Raw genomic sequence first — 15,016 nt, forward strand, 5'->3', positions numbered from 1 at the left:
GTAATATTTTGACTTTTAGAGTCTCATCGAGATTGCATTTAACTCAGTGGTTCTTTTTAAATTTTATTTTTTCTGAATTACCTATGCAAATTCCCTAAAGAGAGAAGGAAATAATTATCTGTCAGATTGTAAATTGGCTTAAATCACTTGTTCAACAATGAACATAGTTCTTTTTTCCATTTCTTTTTTCATTTCTTACTTGTCTTAGATCTACACAAGGGATTTTGTTCTGTATTTGTACAGCAACTAGCTCAATGATGTACTGGTACATGACTAGGGAAATGGGCTCTCTGGTAATACATAATAATAATAGTACATATAATATAAAATGTATTGATGGAGATTATCTAAGAACCTAGATACAAGACTTCAGTCTACAGGGGTGTCAATCTGGCACTTGTTAAGACCTACCGATTCACTTATAGAGTTTGACATTAAAAAGGCCAACATTTGCCAACAGTCACTCCACAAGAGTATCTGAGATACCACAAGCCAAATCTTATTTCTGAATATTAGGAAATACTGTGATATCTCCAATGCCAAACTGTGATAACTACTGTCAATTGTTAACTTTTTAATACCAACTATTGCATTTTTTTTTTATTATTATTGGTAAACAAAGAACATTCTAGATTATATAACTATTTAAATAAAACCCAGTATAAAGACAAAGGAAGACTTTCCCCCTAATTCCAGTTTATTGAAAAGCTTCAGAATTTCTCATATTGAAACAATGTTTTGATTAACTTTACTAACTTTAGTGCTGGCTACAAGGGAAAAGACACTAAGGCTTGGTCTACACTTACCCCCCAAGTCGAAGTAAGGTACGCAAATTCAGCTACGTGAATAACGTAGCTGAATTCGACATACCTTACTTCGAACTTACCGCGGTTCAGACGCGGTCCACACGCGGCAGGCAGGCTCCCCCGTCGACTCTGCGGTACTCCTCTCGTCTAGCTGGAGTACCGCAGTCGACGGCGAGCGCTTCCTGGTTCGATTTATCGCGTCCACACCAGACGCGATAAATCGAACCCGGAACTTCGATTGCCAGCCGTCGAACTACCGCGGTAGTGTAGACATACCCTAAGTTAGTTTGTGTAAGGCCTAACTGGGTCTCAAAACTATGATAAGAAAATATAGTTGTGTAAATATTTTGGCAACTGAAATGCCAAAACCATTTTTTAGTTGTTTGTTCCACAGGGGATAACTAATGATATAGTCTGACCTAAATTTTACAATTCTCTCCACATTGGCTCACTTCAAAGCTTGAGGCTAAAAACGAAAACTGGCCTCTCCCACCTCAGCTCCCTTGTAAATGCCACTTGTCTCTCACCAATAGAAATCAGTCCAATAAAAGATATTACCTCACCCACCTTGTCTCTCTAATATCCTGGGACTGACATAACAACACTGCATACTTGGGAAGAACACACATGCAAAATTAGCCATATGTATTCATCTTAGAGGTTTTTAAGGTCAGGCTTGACAAAGCCCTGGCTGGGATGATTTAGTTGGGAATTGGTCCTGCTTTGAGCAGGGGGTTGGACTAGATGACCTCCTGAGGTCCCTTCCAACCCTGATATTCTATGATTCTATCTCATTATGCAACACAACAGATCAGAGCTAGAAGAGGAATTAAGTTAAGTGGTTAGTTGTTCCCTAAATTTGCCTAACAGCCATGCTTAAATATGGCAATTTTTAAAGTGTAGACATTACTTTTGTGTAAGGCTCAAACAGATAAATACCTCTCCAATACAAGTTTTGAAAATATGGGTATACCATCTTCACAGGACATAAAAGCAGATTAATTTGTAGGAAATATTATAGATCTCATAAGTTTCCTGAGCAGCACTGATTGTTAAACTATCACTATTCTCCTATAGCTGTAAACAGAAATGTCCAAATTCAGAAGTCTACTACCAGTTAATTCTCCAAACTGTAAAAGCCTTCCTTGGGACATGAAATAAACTATCAATTGAGAACAAAAAATGGTTTGCCTGAACAACAGAGGCAGGAAACACAGTACTCTTAGTAAGTTTTTACTAATTGTCTTAGTATTTTTGCTATGTTTTGGAGGACTCAATGGGGGAAAAAAATATTCTACATGACTTATCACTACCAAGGCAGGGAGCCAGATTGCTTTTCTGCCACCAATCCATTTCACAGTCAATTGCAATTAATTTTTTTTAAAGTATTTTCTCAGAGGGAACCTGATAATGCCTACAGAATGCCAACTAATGAAGAAAACCCAAATTATCAGGGCATTCGGTGTGACCGTCCAAGGATGAGACACTAAACCTTCACCTTCTGTATCTACTGAATATGTACTGTATGTAGTAGGAAAGAATAAAAAACAGAATACAATTATTTACTAAGAATAGGGTTTGTCATAATTTCTTCTCCACACTACCACCCAACACAACATGTACATCTCCTCTCATCAGAGAGCAAGAAACCATCAATCAAGGTAGGGATAATTCTTCGAGTCCTCTCACTTCCTTATTAGTTCATGAAATTCCAGAGCTAATCCTTTAAGGGCAGCCAATCAGACTTCCAAAATTAATGGGAAAAAAGAGGTTGGGAAGCAAAATAGAGAAAGGAGATTGTTTCAATTACTCAATCAGTAATTTTTTGTCAACCATTGTCTCTTCCCCATCATATGCTTCCAGACAGAGAGCAGATGTGGTGAAACAATACCTACCCAAGAGGTGTGTCTATCTCTTTCTGTAACCGGCATATGTACTGACCAAATTCACTTCAGCACAGAGAATGCTTTCTCTATAAGAAATTAGATTTTTCATCATCTTATTGGACTAAGGGAGCTAAACACAAGAGTTTGTAAAGTCCCATAAAAAGAGAAACTAAAGGTCTCCTTTTAGATGACAAGAGGACTGTAAAACAGAAGTCAGAACAGCTTAGTCGCGTTATGCTCTGACAGGCCTGGAAGATTTATTTTTTTGAGGAAGTGGGAGGCAGAAAAATAGTCTCTTTTACAATTAAAAAAAAACTTAAGGACTGTACCAAAAAAATTACTCTGTCCCCAACATGAGAAAATCATCATACTGGATACCTAAACCATTGACTTTGATTAGTTTCAGTTAAAGAATATCTGAAAGGTTAAAAGAGTGGGAGTTTATCCTTTAGATGGTAAAAGGTGTTTAACACTTCTGAGCAACCACAAAACTGGGAAAGGGATGTGATCTGTAGTAACAAGTAGTGATATTACACAGGTTGGATGAATGAGAAATGCCTGAGTGTAAGATTGGAAAATGGCCTACAATGGTCTGCTTGACAAGCATTTGCCAACCTTGAGTTAGAGAGAAACATGTAGAATTGTACAGCCTACATGTACCAAGATGAGAAATCCTCATTGACTCCTAATCCAGGTGAACCTCAAGAGCTGCTTTCCGTACCGCTTGAGTCTGTACAGGTATGTCTACACTGCAGCTGAGAGTGTGCTTCCCAGCGTGGGTAGATAAACACACACTACTTCTTTTTAAGCTAGCACACTAAAAATAGCAGTGTAGCCGGGGTAACCACCTGCATACAAACCTAGTCCAAGCCATCTCTTGGTTACACTGCTATTTTTTAAGCATGCTAATGCAAGCAAAGCTAGCACATATGTCTACCTGAGCTGGAAAGCATGTTCCCAGCTATCATGTAGATGTACCCTAAGTCATGTCTGTTAGAAAATAATGGAGGAAAGGAAAACACACTCTCAGAAGTATAGGAAACCACTCAAAACGAGAGGACTTCCTATGTAAAAGGAACAGATGACCAACACATGAATGACGTCCTTTGGAAGAAGTAACAGGAATCTAAGACTCCTTGTTGTTTTCTTTCTGTCAAAGAGTTCCCTCACAAGAAGGGGGAAAGAATCAAGAAACTCAGAGACCCACAGCAAAGTCTTGTTTTAGTTTAACTGAGCCGAGAAAGGAAACTAAACCATCATAATGGGAAAATGGGATTTTGAAGACACATATCCACAAAAACCCAAACCTAGTGTTTTCATGGGAGTAGAGAGACCATGACCACGAGACCCTTTATGGGAGATAGAATCTGCAATGGTAGCCTTCCAGATCAAAACTATGTGAGAGTGCTTGGGGGGTGGGGAGGGGAAGAGGGGAGGTAGTAGGAAATCCTGCATAAGGGAATCCTCAGTCATTTATTCAACACATAGTGAATCCAACTATCAACCAGGAGGTTTTCCTAATGGTCAAAGAGCCAAAGTTCTTGAAGCCTATCTGAAGCAGATATAAAAAGAAGAATTTTGTGTTTCTAATGGATGCAGCTAGACATGGGTAGTTCTCCTAAGACAATCTTGGGATTATTATATTAGATTGTTAGGGGTCCTCAAACTTTTTTTGCTGGGACCACCTTTGAAAATATTTCAGACTGTGACGACCCACCTCCATATCATGCCACCCTTACTTCTGCACTGCTGCTGGCGGCAACTCTGCCTTCAGAGCTGGGCACCTGGCCAGCAGCCACCGCTTTCATGACTCCCCTATAACAGTCTTGTGACCCCCTTTTGGGTCGAGACCCCCAGTTTGAGAAACACTATGTTAGAAGAACCTTACTTGGCTGCCTCATTTTTAGGAGGCTAGACAAACAAGATGATAAGCAAGAAGTCATCAATAGTTAGATAAAAGAATAACAAAGTTGTCTCAGTCATATTCATTTTGCCTGCCTAAATATTCATAACAGGCAGGCTTGCTGCCTAAATGTAAGCTGTGAAAGCAGTGTGGTGTGATGCTAAGGCATTAGATACGTTAGAACACAAAGAGAAAATCAGATCCTTCAAGGAATCCATAGTTGCTATAAATGAAGATCTTGGGGGAGGGGGAGTCGGAGAAGAGGTGGAGTTGCCCTGAGCCCCAGAAAGACTGATTTTCAGAAGCTGCAGCTAAAGTTTTCTCCAGCCAAGACAGAACTGCATGATTGAGTGTAGGTAGAAGAGGCAGCTGAAAGCCCTGCCCGGTGCATTACTCTAACCGAGGAACGTTGCTGGAGAAGGGCCCTACGTTTTTTTTTTACTTACCCGGCACTAGAAACTGTTGTGGGAGAGGGCCAAAGATACAGCCTGCTTTAAGAAAGGGTCAGAACTTTTAAAGCGCCTACAGGTCTGTGAGGAAGGAGACAGAAAGCTGAAAGCAAGACCACCTGGAATTAAGATTGCTACCCTGCCCCAAAAGAAGTACTTATGCTAGCAAGAATAATGCAGCTGGAGCCTTAGACTCCTTTCTCTTTTCCTTTCTCTTCCGCAACCTTCCCATATTGGATAGTCCAAAACAAGAAATTACGTGATGAATGGATTCCATGCCTCACAAAGCAACAGAATGTGTAGAAAGCATCATTATACTTATCTTGATTGACAGTTCTTTACCTCCTTGCTTCATGGTGAGGGGAGACATACTGCTCTCCATGCAGAATTGTACGGTGGGATTCAGGAAGAAGAGACTAACAACAAACAAACTATAGACTTTATTTAAATAATAGTGATTATAAAATAAAGAGGCATGGAGAAAAGTTCCCATGAACCTAATCCTAGTTGGACTCTAGAAGCACCAGAATGAGATTACCATGTGTGGAGGTAGGGGAAGACAAAGTGTTGCCTTTCTTTACATTACAGGAAAAAAGCAATTATAACCACAAGCTAAAACACTATCTGTAGAGCCAGGAGCAAACCCTACCAGATTATTACCTAGGGATGACAGGAAGGAAAAGGAGAACATAAATAAATGATCTTCATAGTGAAGTGACCAAGTAAACACTTATGCTAGAAAGAAAACCAGTAGTAATTAATAAGAAAAAATAATCCTAAAACTTAGAGGAAAAAATTAACACTTTAGGTTTAAAGTATTATCTTTACTTTATTTTATTTTTCCACACAACAGACTATTAATTTAGTCATGAAGCCCCTTAACATTTCATGCTTTTCAGTTTACTAGTATAACTTTACATCTTTTAATAGAAAAACAAGCAATTGTTATTTCTACAAAGGCTTTTTTTGGTGTGTTTTTTGTCAGGAATATAACATTTTCATTAAGTGATCACTGCTACATTTAGGGAAAACCAGGGTACATTTTCAAAACCGTGTGTAGGAGATGAACACTAAGAGAATTTTTAAATAATGTAAAGTAAAATATATATATATTTTTATTAAAACAGTCAGATTGCAGGGCTTTTATACATATATTACAAGAACTAAGCAAAACTATAAAGATTTATTATTTTTGCATGACAAGTACAATGCTAGTTGTTAATGGGGTCTTTAAAAAAAATACTCAGTAGCCCTTTTATTTACCTTGTGTAACCTATCAGAGTTAGATCTGTAACATTTGGTATACTAATGCCAATGGTTTGGTAGCAATCAGCATGTTAGCTGTCAGAGAGGTTTTTAAAAGAAACATACCAGGATCCAAAGAAAATGAGATAATGGAAGAACGCTACAACAGGACTATCACTCTGCAGCAATAGATTTCCACATGTAAAGTATAGCTCTAGGAACCTTCAGATCATCTTGCATTAACTTCCTCAGATGAGGCGGAAATTAAAGGGGATCCCAGAATTATCAGGCAGATGGGATCTAGTCTACATCCCAGCAAAGAGAGAAGATTCTTTCACTAAAGCAGTCCAGTCCTAAATCTATACTGACAATGAAAAATCTTTTTCTGATTGATAACACCAAGAATCACCACACTTCTACAATAAGCAGTTTGATAGTTATGCTAATGGGGAAAGCAGGATATCAGCAGTATCTCAGCATCATTTGGGTGGTCACACAGGAGATCAGCCAAAAGAAACAGAATAACACAGTGGTTAAACTGGATTTTCATATGCCTTCAGTTCAGTGGTTCCTACTTTGCTGCTGACTGACATAACATTTTTGCATCCTCCTCCTGCAGAGTACTTTCTCTATTTAGATGTATGTTGAGAAATTTTGGGTGTGATTCAGTTTCTAAGCACCAAAAAAGTGTTTTGGAGAAAACAGTGACAAGGAATCTGAAAAATAGATTGAATATGCCTTGTGGTCTTATTGCAGCATAGACTATAGAGTCAAATCATTAAAGCTCCTCCTATCAGCACTGACCCTTGCTTCAAAGGATGCTTTTAAATACTATGTGGGGAACCAAGCATTATTACAGAACCAGAGTTGAATTATGGGACAAAGAAGATGCCTGTATGTAGCACATAACAGCACATCTTCAATACAGAGTATCAAGGACCAGTATTACGTGGAAAGACTAGAGTCAAACACAGAGAATCCCTCTAAAGGATGGAACATAGCCACTCTAGTTGACAATAGAAAATGGTTGAAGAAAAGGAATCCCTGCGGTCAATTTGGAGAAGGCAAAAGCTGGATCATATTAACCAAGTCCCAGAAAGTCTCAAATCTTATGGTGAACCACAAGGCATTAGAACTTTACTTTGCATTGCCGTATATGTAGCCTAAGTCACTCTTACATTGGTTAATATGTAAAACCTGAGAGAGAGAGAAATCACAAAATAACTTATAAGATATCTACTACCATTAGAACAAGATTCCAATAAGCGTTGAGAAGTTGAAGAGGCATGTATTTAAAATGAGAATTAGATCTAGCAACAGGACACAAAAGTAAAGCACAAAGTGCAAATAGCTTTCTTGTGCAAGAAACTCAGAGCTGCAAGGATATCTGAGCAGCAAAATAGTGAAATCTCAGGGTTTCTCCATAAGCACTTTGAGACCAACTATTAGCTTGTGGTGACACTCAGAGAGAAGATGGGAGAAAGGAATGAGGTACCCTACAAGTGAAAGATTTTGAAATGTCAAGAGTTGGGAAACAACTGTGTCCCAAGTGGTGGTAAGTAGCAGTTCGACCAGTGGAAATAAGATATTGAGACTTCATAGGAATATTAATGTAGAAACTAGAAAACGTTTCAGATTTCCTGTAGGGTTGCCAAACAAAACAAAAACAAAAAATCCACAAGGGAGGTCCACAGAACGAGAGGTAACAACTCAAGATGAAAGACAGCTGGCAGTGAACACTGGGTGACTATTCTGTCTCCAGGATACTAACATGCCTATTAGGAAGTGTCTAGGAAGTAAGGACCATTAAAAACACTAATGACAGTTAAGATCTCTTGGGGTGACACAGACACCCCCAATAATAAGAAAAGAAATTAGTTACATAGGTAGTGAAGAATAACTTTTGTACATCTAGTCAGAGAATAAATAAAAACCTTAGTAAGAACAAATGACTCTTTACTCCTTTTTTCTCTCTTTTTTTTACCCAAATGTAGCATTGTATATTTCCCAAAGCCTTTTACAAATTAGATGCTATAAGGCCAATACGTTCTAAGCGAATCTCTGTAATCACAGTTTTGGCATGATATTTGGCAAAGAAGAAATAAGTGAAACAAAAAAACAAAAAAAGAAAAATAATGATACAAACAAATCTGTATTTTTTTACCTATACATATACACATAATAAAAACGTTTGGAATATATTTGTATATTTGAAAGGCTCTTTTCCTAATCTTTACATGTAATAAAACACAATAGCCATGTTAGTGAATCAGAAATCTTATTTTGACAATCACTTGGTATTCCATATATAGAGTAAACACAAACTTGAGAGAGAATAAAATATACATAAAATGCCCATTTTGCATATACAAATCACTGTTTCTCTAACAAGAAAATAATGTTATTCGTTTTCAAATCAATACAATTTAATTTTATTATACATGAAAAATAATACCACAGGATTCTTTTCTATTATCTAGGGGTGTTTATTTAAATAACTAAGGCAGATCTATTCAGTTTTAAAGTATTTTTCCACACAGTGCTTTTACATTTACACCCTTTGCAGGACTCATCTGTTTAAAGCTACATATTTTATAGAAAAATGTAGTTTATATCTTTGTATACAATTTGTTATCACATACCCATGCCTCTGCGTGAATGGGCCTGATGTTGCTTAGTAGCACCTCTTCATAGTTTCCATAATCACAGAATTTAACAACTGCAGTTGTTCCAGAAGAATGAAGAGCTTCAATTTCTGCCCGGTAAAACTTAAAGAGAAATTTCAAAGGGTCATAAAACACTGGATTAAATATTGCAAGAAAATCAATAACATTTTAAAAGATTATATTTTAAACAATTTATTAAATTTTCAAAAAATGTTTGTACCAAATATGCATATATTAGAAACTCATGTCAGTTTCAAACCAAATGCAAATTTACGTGTCCATCATTATCTAGACATTTTTACATAATAGAAAAAAGATAGTGAGTGGACAGAGCTAAGATTTAGCAATTCATTTGGAATTTTTACTCAGAACACAGGTTATTACCAAAAATGTGTGAGCATTTCTAGACCAACAGAATACCTAAGTGATTTAGGGTTTAAAATGCAGAGACAGAAAAGTGGTATGAAGATGACAACTATTTTACCTTTCTAGAAGGATTTATAGAAGGAGAGTAGGGATTCACTTTTCTAACTCTAACAAAGCAAGAAGGACAAATACACTTTTATTTCATTTCTGAAAGGATCTTAAAGGGGATTTAGAGCAGCGGTGAGCCAAACTAACCTCAGCCTTCTTCCAAACAGAACTAAGCTGAAATACGTTCAAATCAGTTCACTTAAATTAATCCTCCCTATCAAGCGTCTATCTTCAGATAACCTCCAGACTGAAACAAATCTTTGGAGGATATCCTATCACTCTTTATAGAGTTGAACATGAAGAAATCATTGTTTCCTATAGTAATTACAATCACCACTGCACTTGACTACCTGGCTACAGGATCTTTCCAAACAACCATTGGAGATAGCACAGGCACACACCAGTCCACAAATATCTGCTGCATCAATACATTTCTTGTAGCTAATTTTCACCAAGATACACTACATCAATAACAAGCAATAAATTAATGTTCTTGCTTAGCACATTTTGCAAGTTCCTAACTATCCACAACCCAGCAATTCAAGCATCACACAATAATTACATTATTTTTCTCAAAAAATTCCATCCATAATCAGTGTACATGATGCATATGAACCAGTTCCAAATATGCACACATATCTGAAACATGCAACCCCCTATATTAACCTGTCTTCATGACTGAAAACATGTATGTATGAACATCTGACCATTTGAGTCATATAAGCCAAAGAGGCAGATTAAAAATAAAAAACCTTAGTTGCTCCTTTATTTAAAAGAAAAAAATCACATTGTACACGTTTCCAAAACTGCTCTGGCCACTTCCCACTCTGAACATTTATAAAGCAGAATGACTGCTTAAAATATTAAAATAATACAAATCACACCTGATAAAAAAAATAGACACATGAAATCATTAGAAATATTAGCTGTTAGATCAACAATGAAAAAACGCATTAAAAAACACATACAAGAATGTAGTTTTTCTTTTCAGATTATCAAAAAACTCAGGGGAGGGGGGATTAAAAAAACAAAAAAGATGGATGGCAATAGCTCTTGAGATCAACAATTGGGAAAAAAATAATGTAAAATGGCCGTAACAATGAGAAAAGAAAAGAAAATTTCTTCTCATAATAATAATAATTAGTAGGCATTGGAAACATTAAAAAGTTCAAATGAAACAAGGGAATATTTATACTTTTAAAGTCAAGACAACAAAATTGTTGGCTTTTTAACATGGACACAAATAATTAACCCATTCTAGAAATATTTCAGCTAATAAACAATCTCCTAGTGATGTAAAAAAGTCAAACAGTAGGGAGAATCTTCATAAAGTTTCCTTTCCCCAAGATGATGGGCATCGGGCATCATGGGAGGTGCACACTTTCCCCGATCAATGTGATCTTCACCTATATCAAGAAGGGCTGCAGGCTGCTGCTCCTACTACCAAAAATGTCATCCGATCACCATAAAGATCACTCTGGAGAGCAAGGAATTCAGTTCCCCTTCCCTGAGACTTAGTACACCATGTACCTCATGTGTGCAGCCCTAGGTAACAAGATACTAGCTCAAGTAAGAAATCACACACACACACACACACACACACACACACACACACTCTCTCTTTGTGGCAGCACATTAAAGCCACCATCCCTTTTGTTTTTAAAGATACAATTTACAGTTTTTCCTACTTGACTGGGGCATACCTTGTTGTCTTCCCAATAAAGAGCAAAACATTCATCCCTTGGCCTCCAGCTTTTACCATACTCCACAGGAATAGATGGTTCCAATATTTTTTCTGGTTTGATGGGCCCAGATCTCCTTTTGGGACCAGCGTTATAATACAACATTTTGTCTTCAAATGGTGGAACAACATTGGGTCCTGGTGACTTAATAGGTCCTACTCGTCTTCCTTTCTGTGGATATTCAGTATCTCCATTTGATAAAGCATTAAAACTATCAGTTCTAATAGGATTCTGGTAGTCAATATTCATACCAAAATGTTGCTCATTTTTTAAACTGAACGTTTCATTACTTATTGTTCGTGTTTTCCTGTCATAAAAATTGTCAGGATTATGTATTTGGTTTTCCTTTTTTCCTCGTTTCTGATTATTATCATCTATGGTATCTTGAACACTGGAATTCTCTCTCAATTCCATGAATGCAGCCCCTTTTCCTAGTCTGTTTTGCATAGCATTATCCCTCTTTTTAAAAGAAACATCACTCTGGTGAGTGGCTGCAGGATAACCAATATCCTTTAGCCTATCATTCCTTGGATAAGGTCTATCACACTTATTTTTATCCTCAGTCCATTGCTCTGGTCCTAAAGTGCTGTGTTTTTCAGGACCTCTGTTTCTTGGTAAGCCACTACCTTCCAAAACCTGTCTTGAATTCTGAATGTCCCTTTGAAAACGAGGGGGTTTCTCATTTCTTGGCTGTCTAGTATCATTTCGAGAAAGATGTCTTGGATGGTTGTAGTCTTTTATGCCATTCTGCTCTATATTGAGTACTCTGTGTTGTACTTGATGCTGTGGATGAGACTGTGATTTTGGTTCTACAAAGAAAAAGAACACAGTGTTTCAATTACTGGCACAATTAATTTGTAGCACAAACAATTTACTTCAAATACAAAGAATGAGTTTTAAGAAATAACATGTCAGACACCGAAAAGTACAGCAGTTCTATGATTAGTTTAGAAAAACAAGTGGCGTTCACCCATGTGGTGTGGCAATGGAATAGTACACCATGTTTAACAGGGACAGAACTAGGTTTGAACTTGAGATTATCATTACCAAAGCCAGGGGGAAATATGTACCATACTCTGTGGTACTTCCATCAAAACACCTACTCACATGAAAGTGTGGGTAAGAGATCTGCAGGAAGCTACTCATTTTTCCCCAAAGGCAACTTGCTTGAACAACTGCCACTTTAAGGGGGGGAGGGGAGGGGAATAAAGCTTCCAGCGTGGAGAAAAGGAAGGGGAGAACTCAAAGAAAAAAACAGAAGATTTCTAATTTAAATTAAGGCTTCCAAATTCAGAGCACGATGTAGATGATCTCAGACATACTCTAGATACAACAAGGTGAGTTTGAGAACGTAAGAATGGCCATACTGGGTCAGCCTAAAGGTCCATCTAGCCCAGTATCCTGTCTTCCGACAGTGGCCAATGTCAGGTGCTCCAGAGGGAATGAACAGAACAGGTAATCATCAAGTGATCCATTCCCTGTCACTCATTCCCAGCTTCCGGCAAACAGAGGCTAGGGTCACCATCTTCTCTTAACCTCTTCTCTTTGGCAGCAAATGGGCACAGGTACAGTATATGAAAAATGGATAGTAACTAAAACCTTTAAATGGGACGTACCAGGGAGACCTTCTTATGAAAAAGTCAGTGAGCTAACTAGAAAGTTTACAAGCCTCAGAGACTACGAGGTAATACTAAAGCTTTTATCTGCTTATGCCATCTTTTCAATATTTAATCTTGTCTGTTCTCTACCCCCAATTCACAAACATGGCAGGAAGATTCCAACAAGACAGCAATACCATTCCTGGGTCACTTTTGCTGGAAAACATTTGAAAATAAGGTGCATTTCGTGCTTTCAGTATGTTTTTAATAGCGATCTTTCATGTTGGCTTTACATTTGCAAAAATATTCTTCTATGTAATTTTGGAATAACATTTAACAGAATAAATTGGAAAATAGCAATGAAATTATGTGAGAAAAAATATTTATAAACAGACATGTACAAATAAGGAAAGAGCCATACAAATAAAAAAAATAAAAAATAAAATGACATTACCAGAGAAGTGCCAAAATAGACCTTGAGTCAGCAAGGGAAGTAAGCATATCAATGGCCCCACTGACTTCAGTGGGACTACTCATGTGTTTAAAGTTAACACATGCTTATTACCTTGCTGAATCAAGTCTATACCAAGTACTAGCAGCTAATAGTTGAGAATTATAATTGTAAGTCAAATTACACAGAACATTACAAAAACACATTGTGTAAGTAAATATATTATCCTTCAGGGTATCCTGTTTTTTTCTGGCCAATTATTTAGTGGATATTAATCACAATTCATTGCACATGTCCCTGCAGAAAATGATCAAAAGGAGCAAACTGAGTATAAAAATTTGGAACCACTGCTTATGTTATTTTATAGTCAGATGTACGTCACTTAGTCCAATAAAACTATTTACGAAAAACAGGACTTTCACTGGGAATTGGGTTCTTGAAAACCTCTAATGTCAACTTTTTTACTTAGTCTTATGAAAAGGGTATAAAGCATTTTTATTAGCAGCACTTTTTAGCAAGTTTTAAGACCATTCTTCCTTCTCAAGTAGTCTTTTCAAGTTTAATAGAGCTATTCACACTGTTCATTTTGAGATACAGCAGTACAGAATAATTGTAAAAAGTAAACGCAAATTCTGTCCTCAGTATACTCATTTGCAACCAAAGTTAACGGGAGTTGCAGCTGTGTACCTCAAGTTAGAATTCGGTCTCAAGTTAACACATTGTACCATGTAGCCATAGGTGTCAGTGGAACCTGGTGCCTATGCTGAGCTCTGAGACCCTCCCACCTTGCAGGGTCCTAGAGCTGAGGCTGCAGCCCAAGCCTGGATGTCTACAGTGGAGTTTAACCTGCAGTCTGAGCCCCGTGAGCCTGAGTCAGCTGACACACGCCAGCCCTGGGTGTCTAACTGCAGTGTAGACATACGCAAGCAGTCCAGAATACGTGCAATTCCTTTAGGGGTTATCAAGGGCTTAATGTGGGGTACATTGATCTAAATCAAGCCTATTTAAATCAGTGATTTAATTAATGATTTAAATCACCAAGTGGAAGGCCTAAATTTAAATAATTAATTGTCATCAACTTTTCCATTTGTACTTTAGTTATTCTCTAAAGAAAGATGCATTCTCACTAGCTGATATAATCATTAAACATGTTGATTTGTAACTAAATAGAGCATTTACACTAGATTTGGTGCATCTTTTTGCTAACTAGGAGGGAACACTAGAATGATATATATTTATTTAAGCAATTAATATAGCTTAATATTTTCAGGTTCTTATTAACTGTATATTTTTAGTATGAACTTCTGTTGGTGAAAGAGACAAGCTTTTGAACTACATAGAGTTCTTCTTCAGCTCCGTATAGCTCAAAAGCTTGTCTCTTTTGCCAAGAGAAGTTGGTCCAATAAAATATATCATCTCACCCACCTTGTCTCTCTTATATCCTTGGACTAATACAGCTACAACAACACTGCAAACATTTTTAGTATGTTAGAAAATGCTGAATGATATATTCCTTATTTACCAGATAATTAAGTTTTTGCACATGATTTGTATTAAGCTTCATTAGAATGGTAACTGGAATTTAATTAAACACACAAAGCCGCGTATAAGTTTTATTTGTATTAAACAAAACAATCTTAAAAGGTTTTGGATACAAAAACTTCTTTTATCTAAACATGTTTCACAATTACAACTAAATGATTTATTAAATGAGGGATTAACTATAGTCAGTGAATTAAACTGAGTATTTCAGGTCAGCCTGGGAAAATTTTCAAATATGCCTAACTAAAAGTGAC

At 37.0% G+C, this 15,016-nt stretch overlaps 1 protein-coding gene across 1 annotated transcript in view; it reads right to left on the bottom strand.

Moving 5' to 3' along the window:
- Positions 1 to 15,016, bottom strand: part of TDRD3 (tudor domain containing 3) — a 281,940-nt gene that overhangs the window by 41,456 nt on the left and 225,468 nt on the right. Inside the window, exons 11-12 of the mRNA XM_065405303.1 lie at positions 11,133 to 11,980; positions 8,932 to 9,057 (exon numbers count right to left, since the gene is read on the bottom strand). Of these exons, the coding sequence (XP_065261375.1) occupies positions 8,932 to 9,057; positions 11,133 to 11,980 (974 nt within the window). The remainder of the gene's footprint in view (positions 1 to 8,931; positions 9,058 to 11,132; positions 11,981 to 15,016) is intronic.

This window comes from Emys orbicularis, chromosome 1, assembly GCF_028017835.1.
Source record: "Emys orbicularis isolate rEmyOrb1 chromosome 1, rEmyOrb1.hap1, whole genome shotgun sequence".
Classification (NCBI taxonomy): domain Eukaryota; kingdom Metazoa; phylum Chordata; order Testudines; family Emydidae; genus Emys; species Emys orbicularis.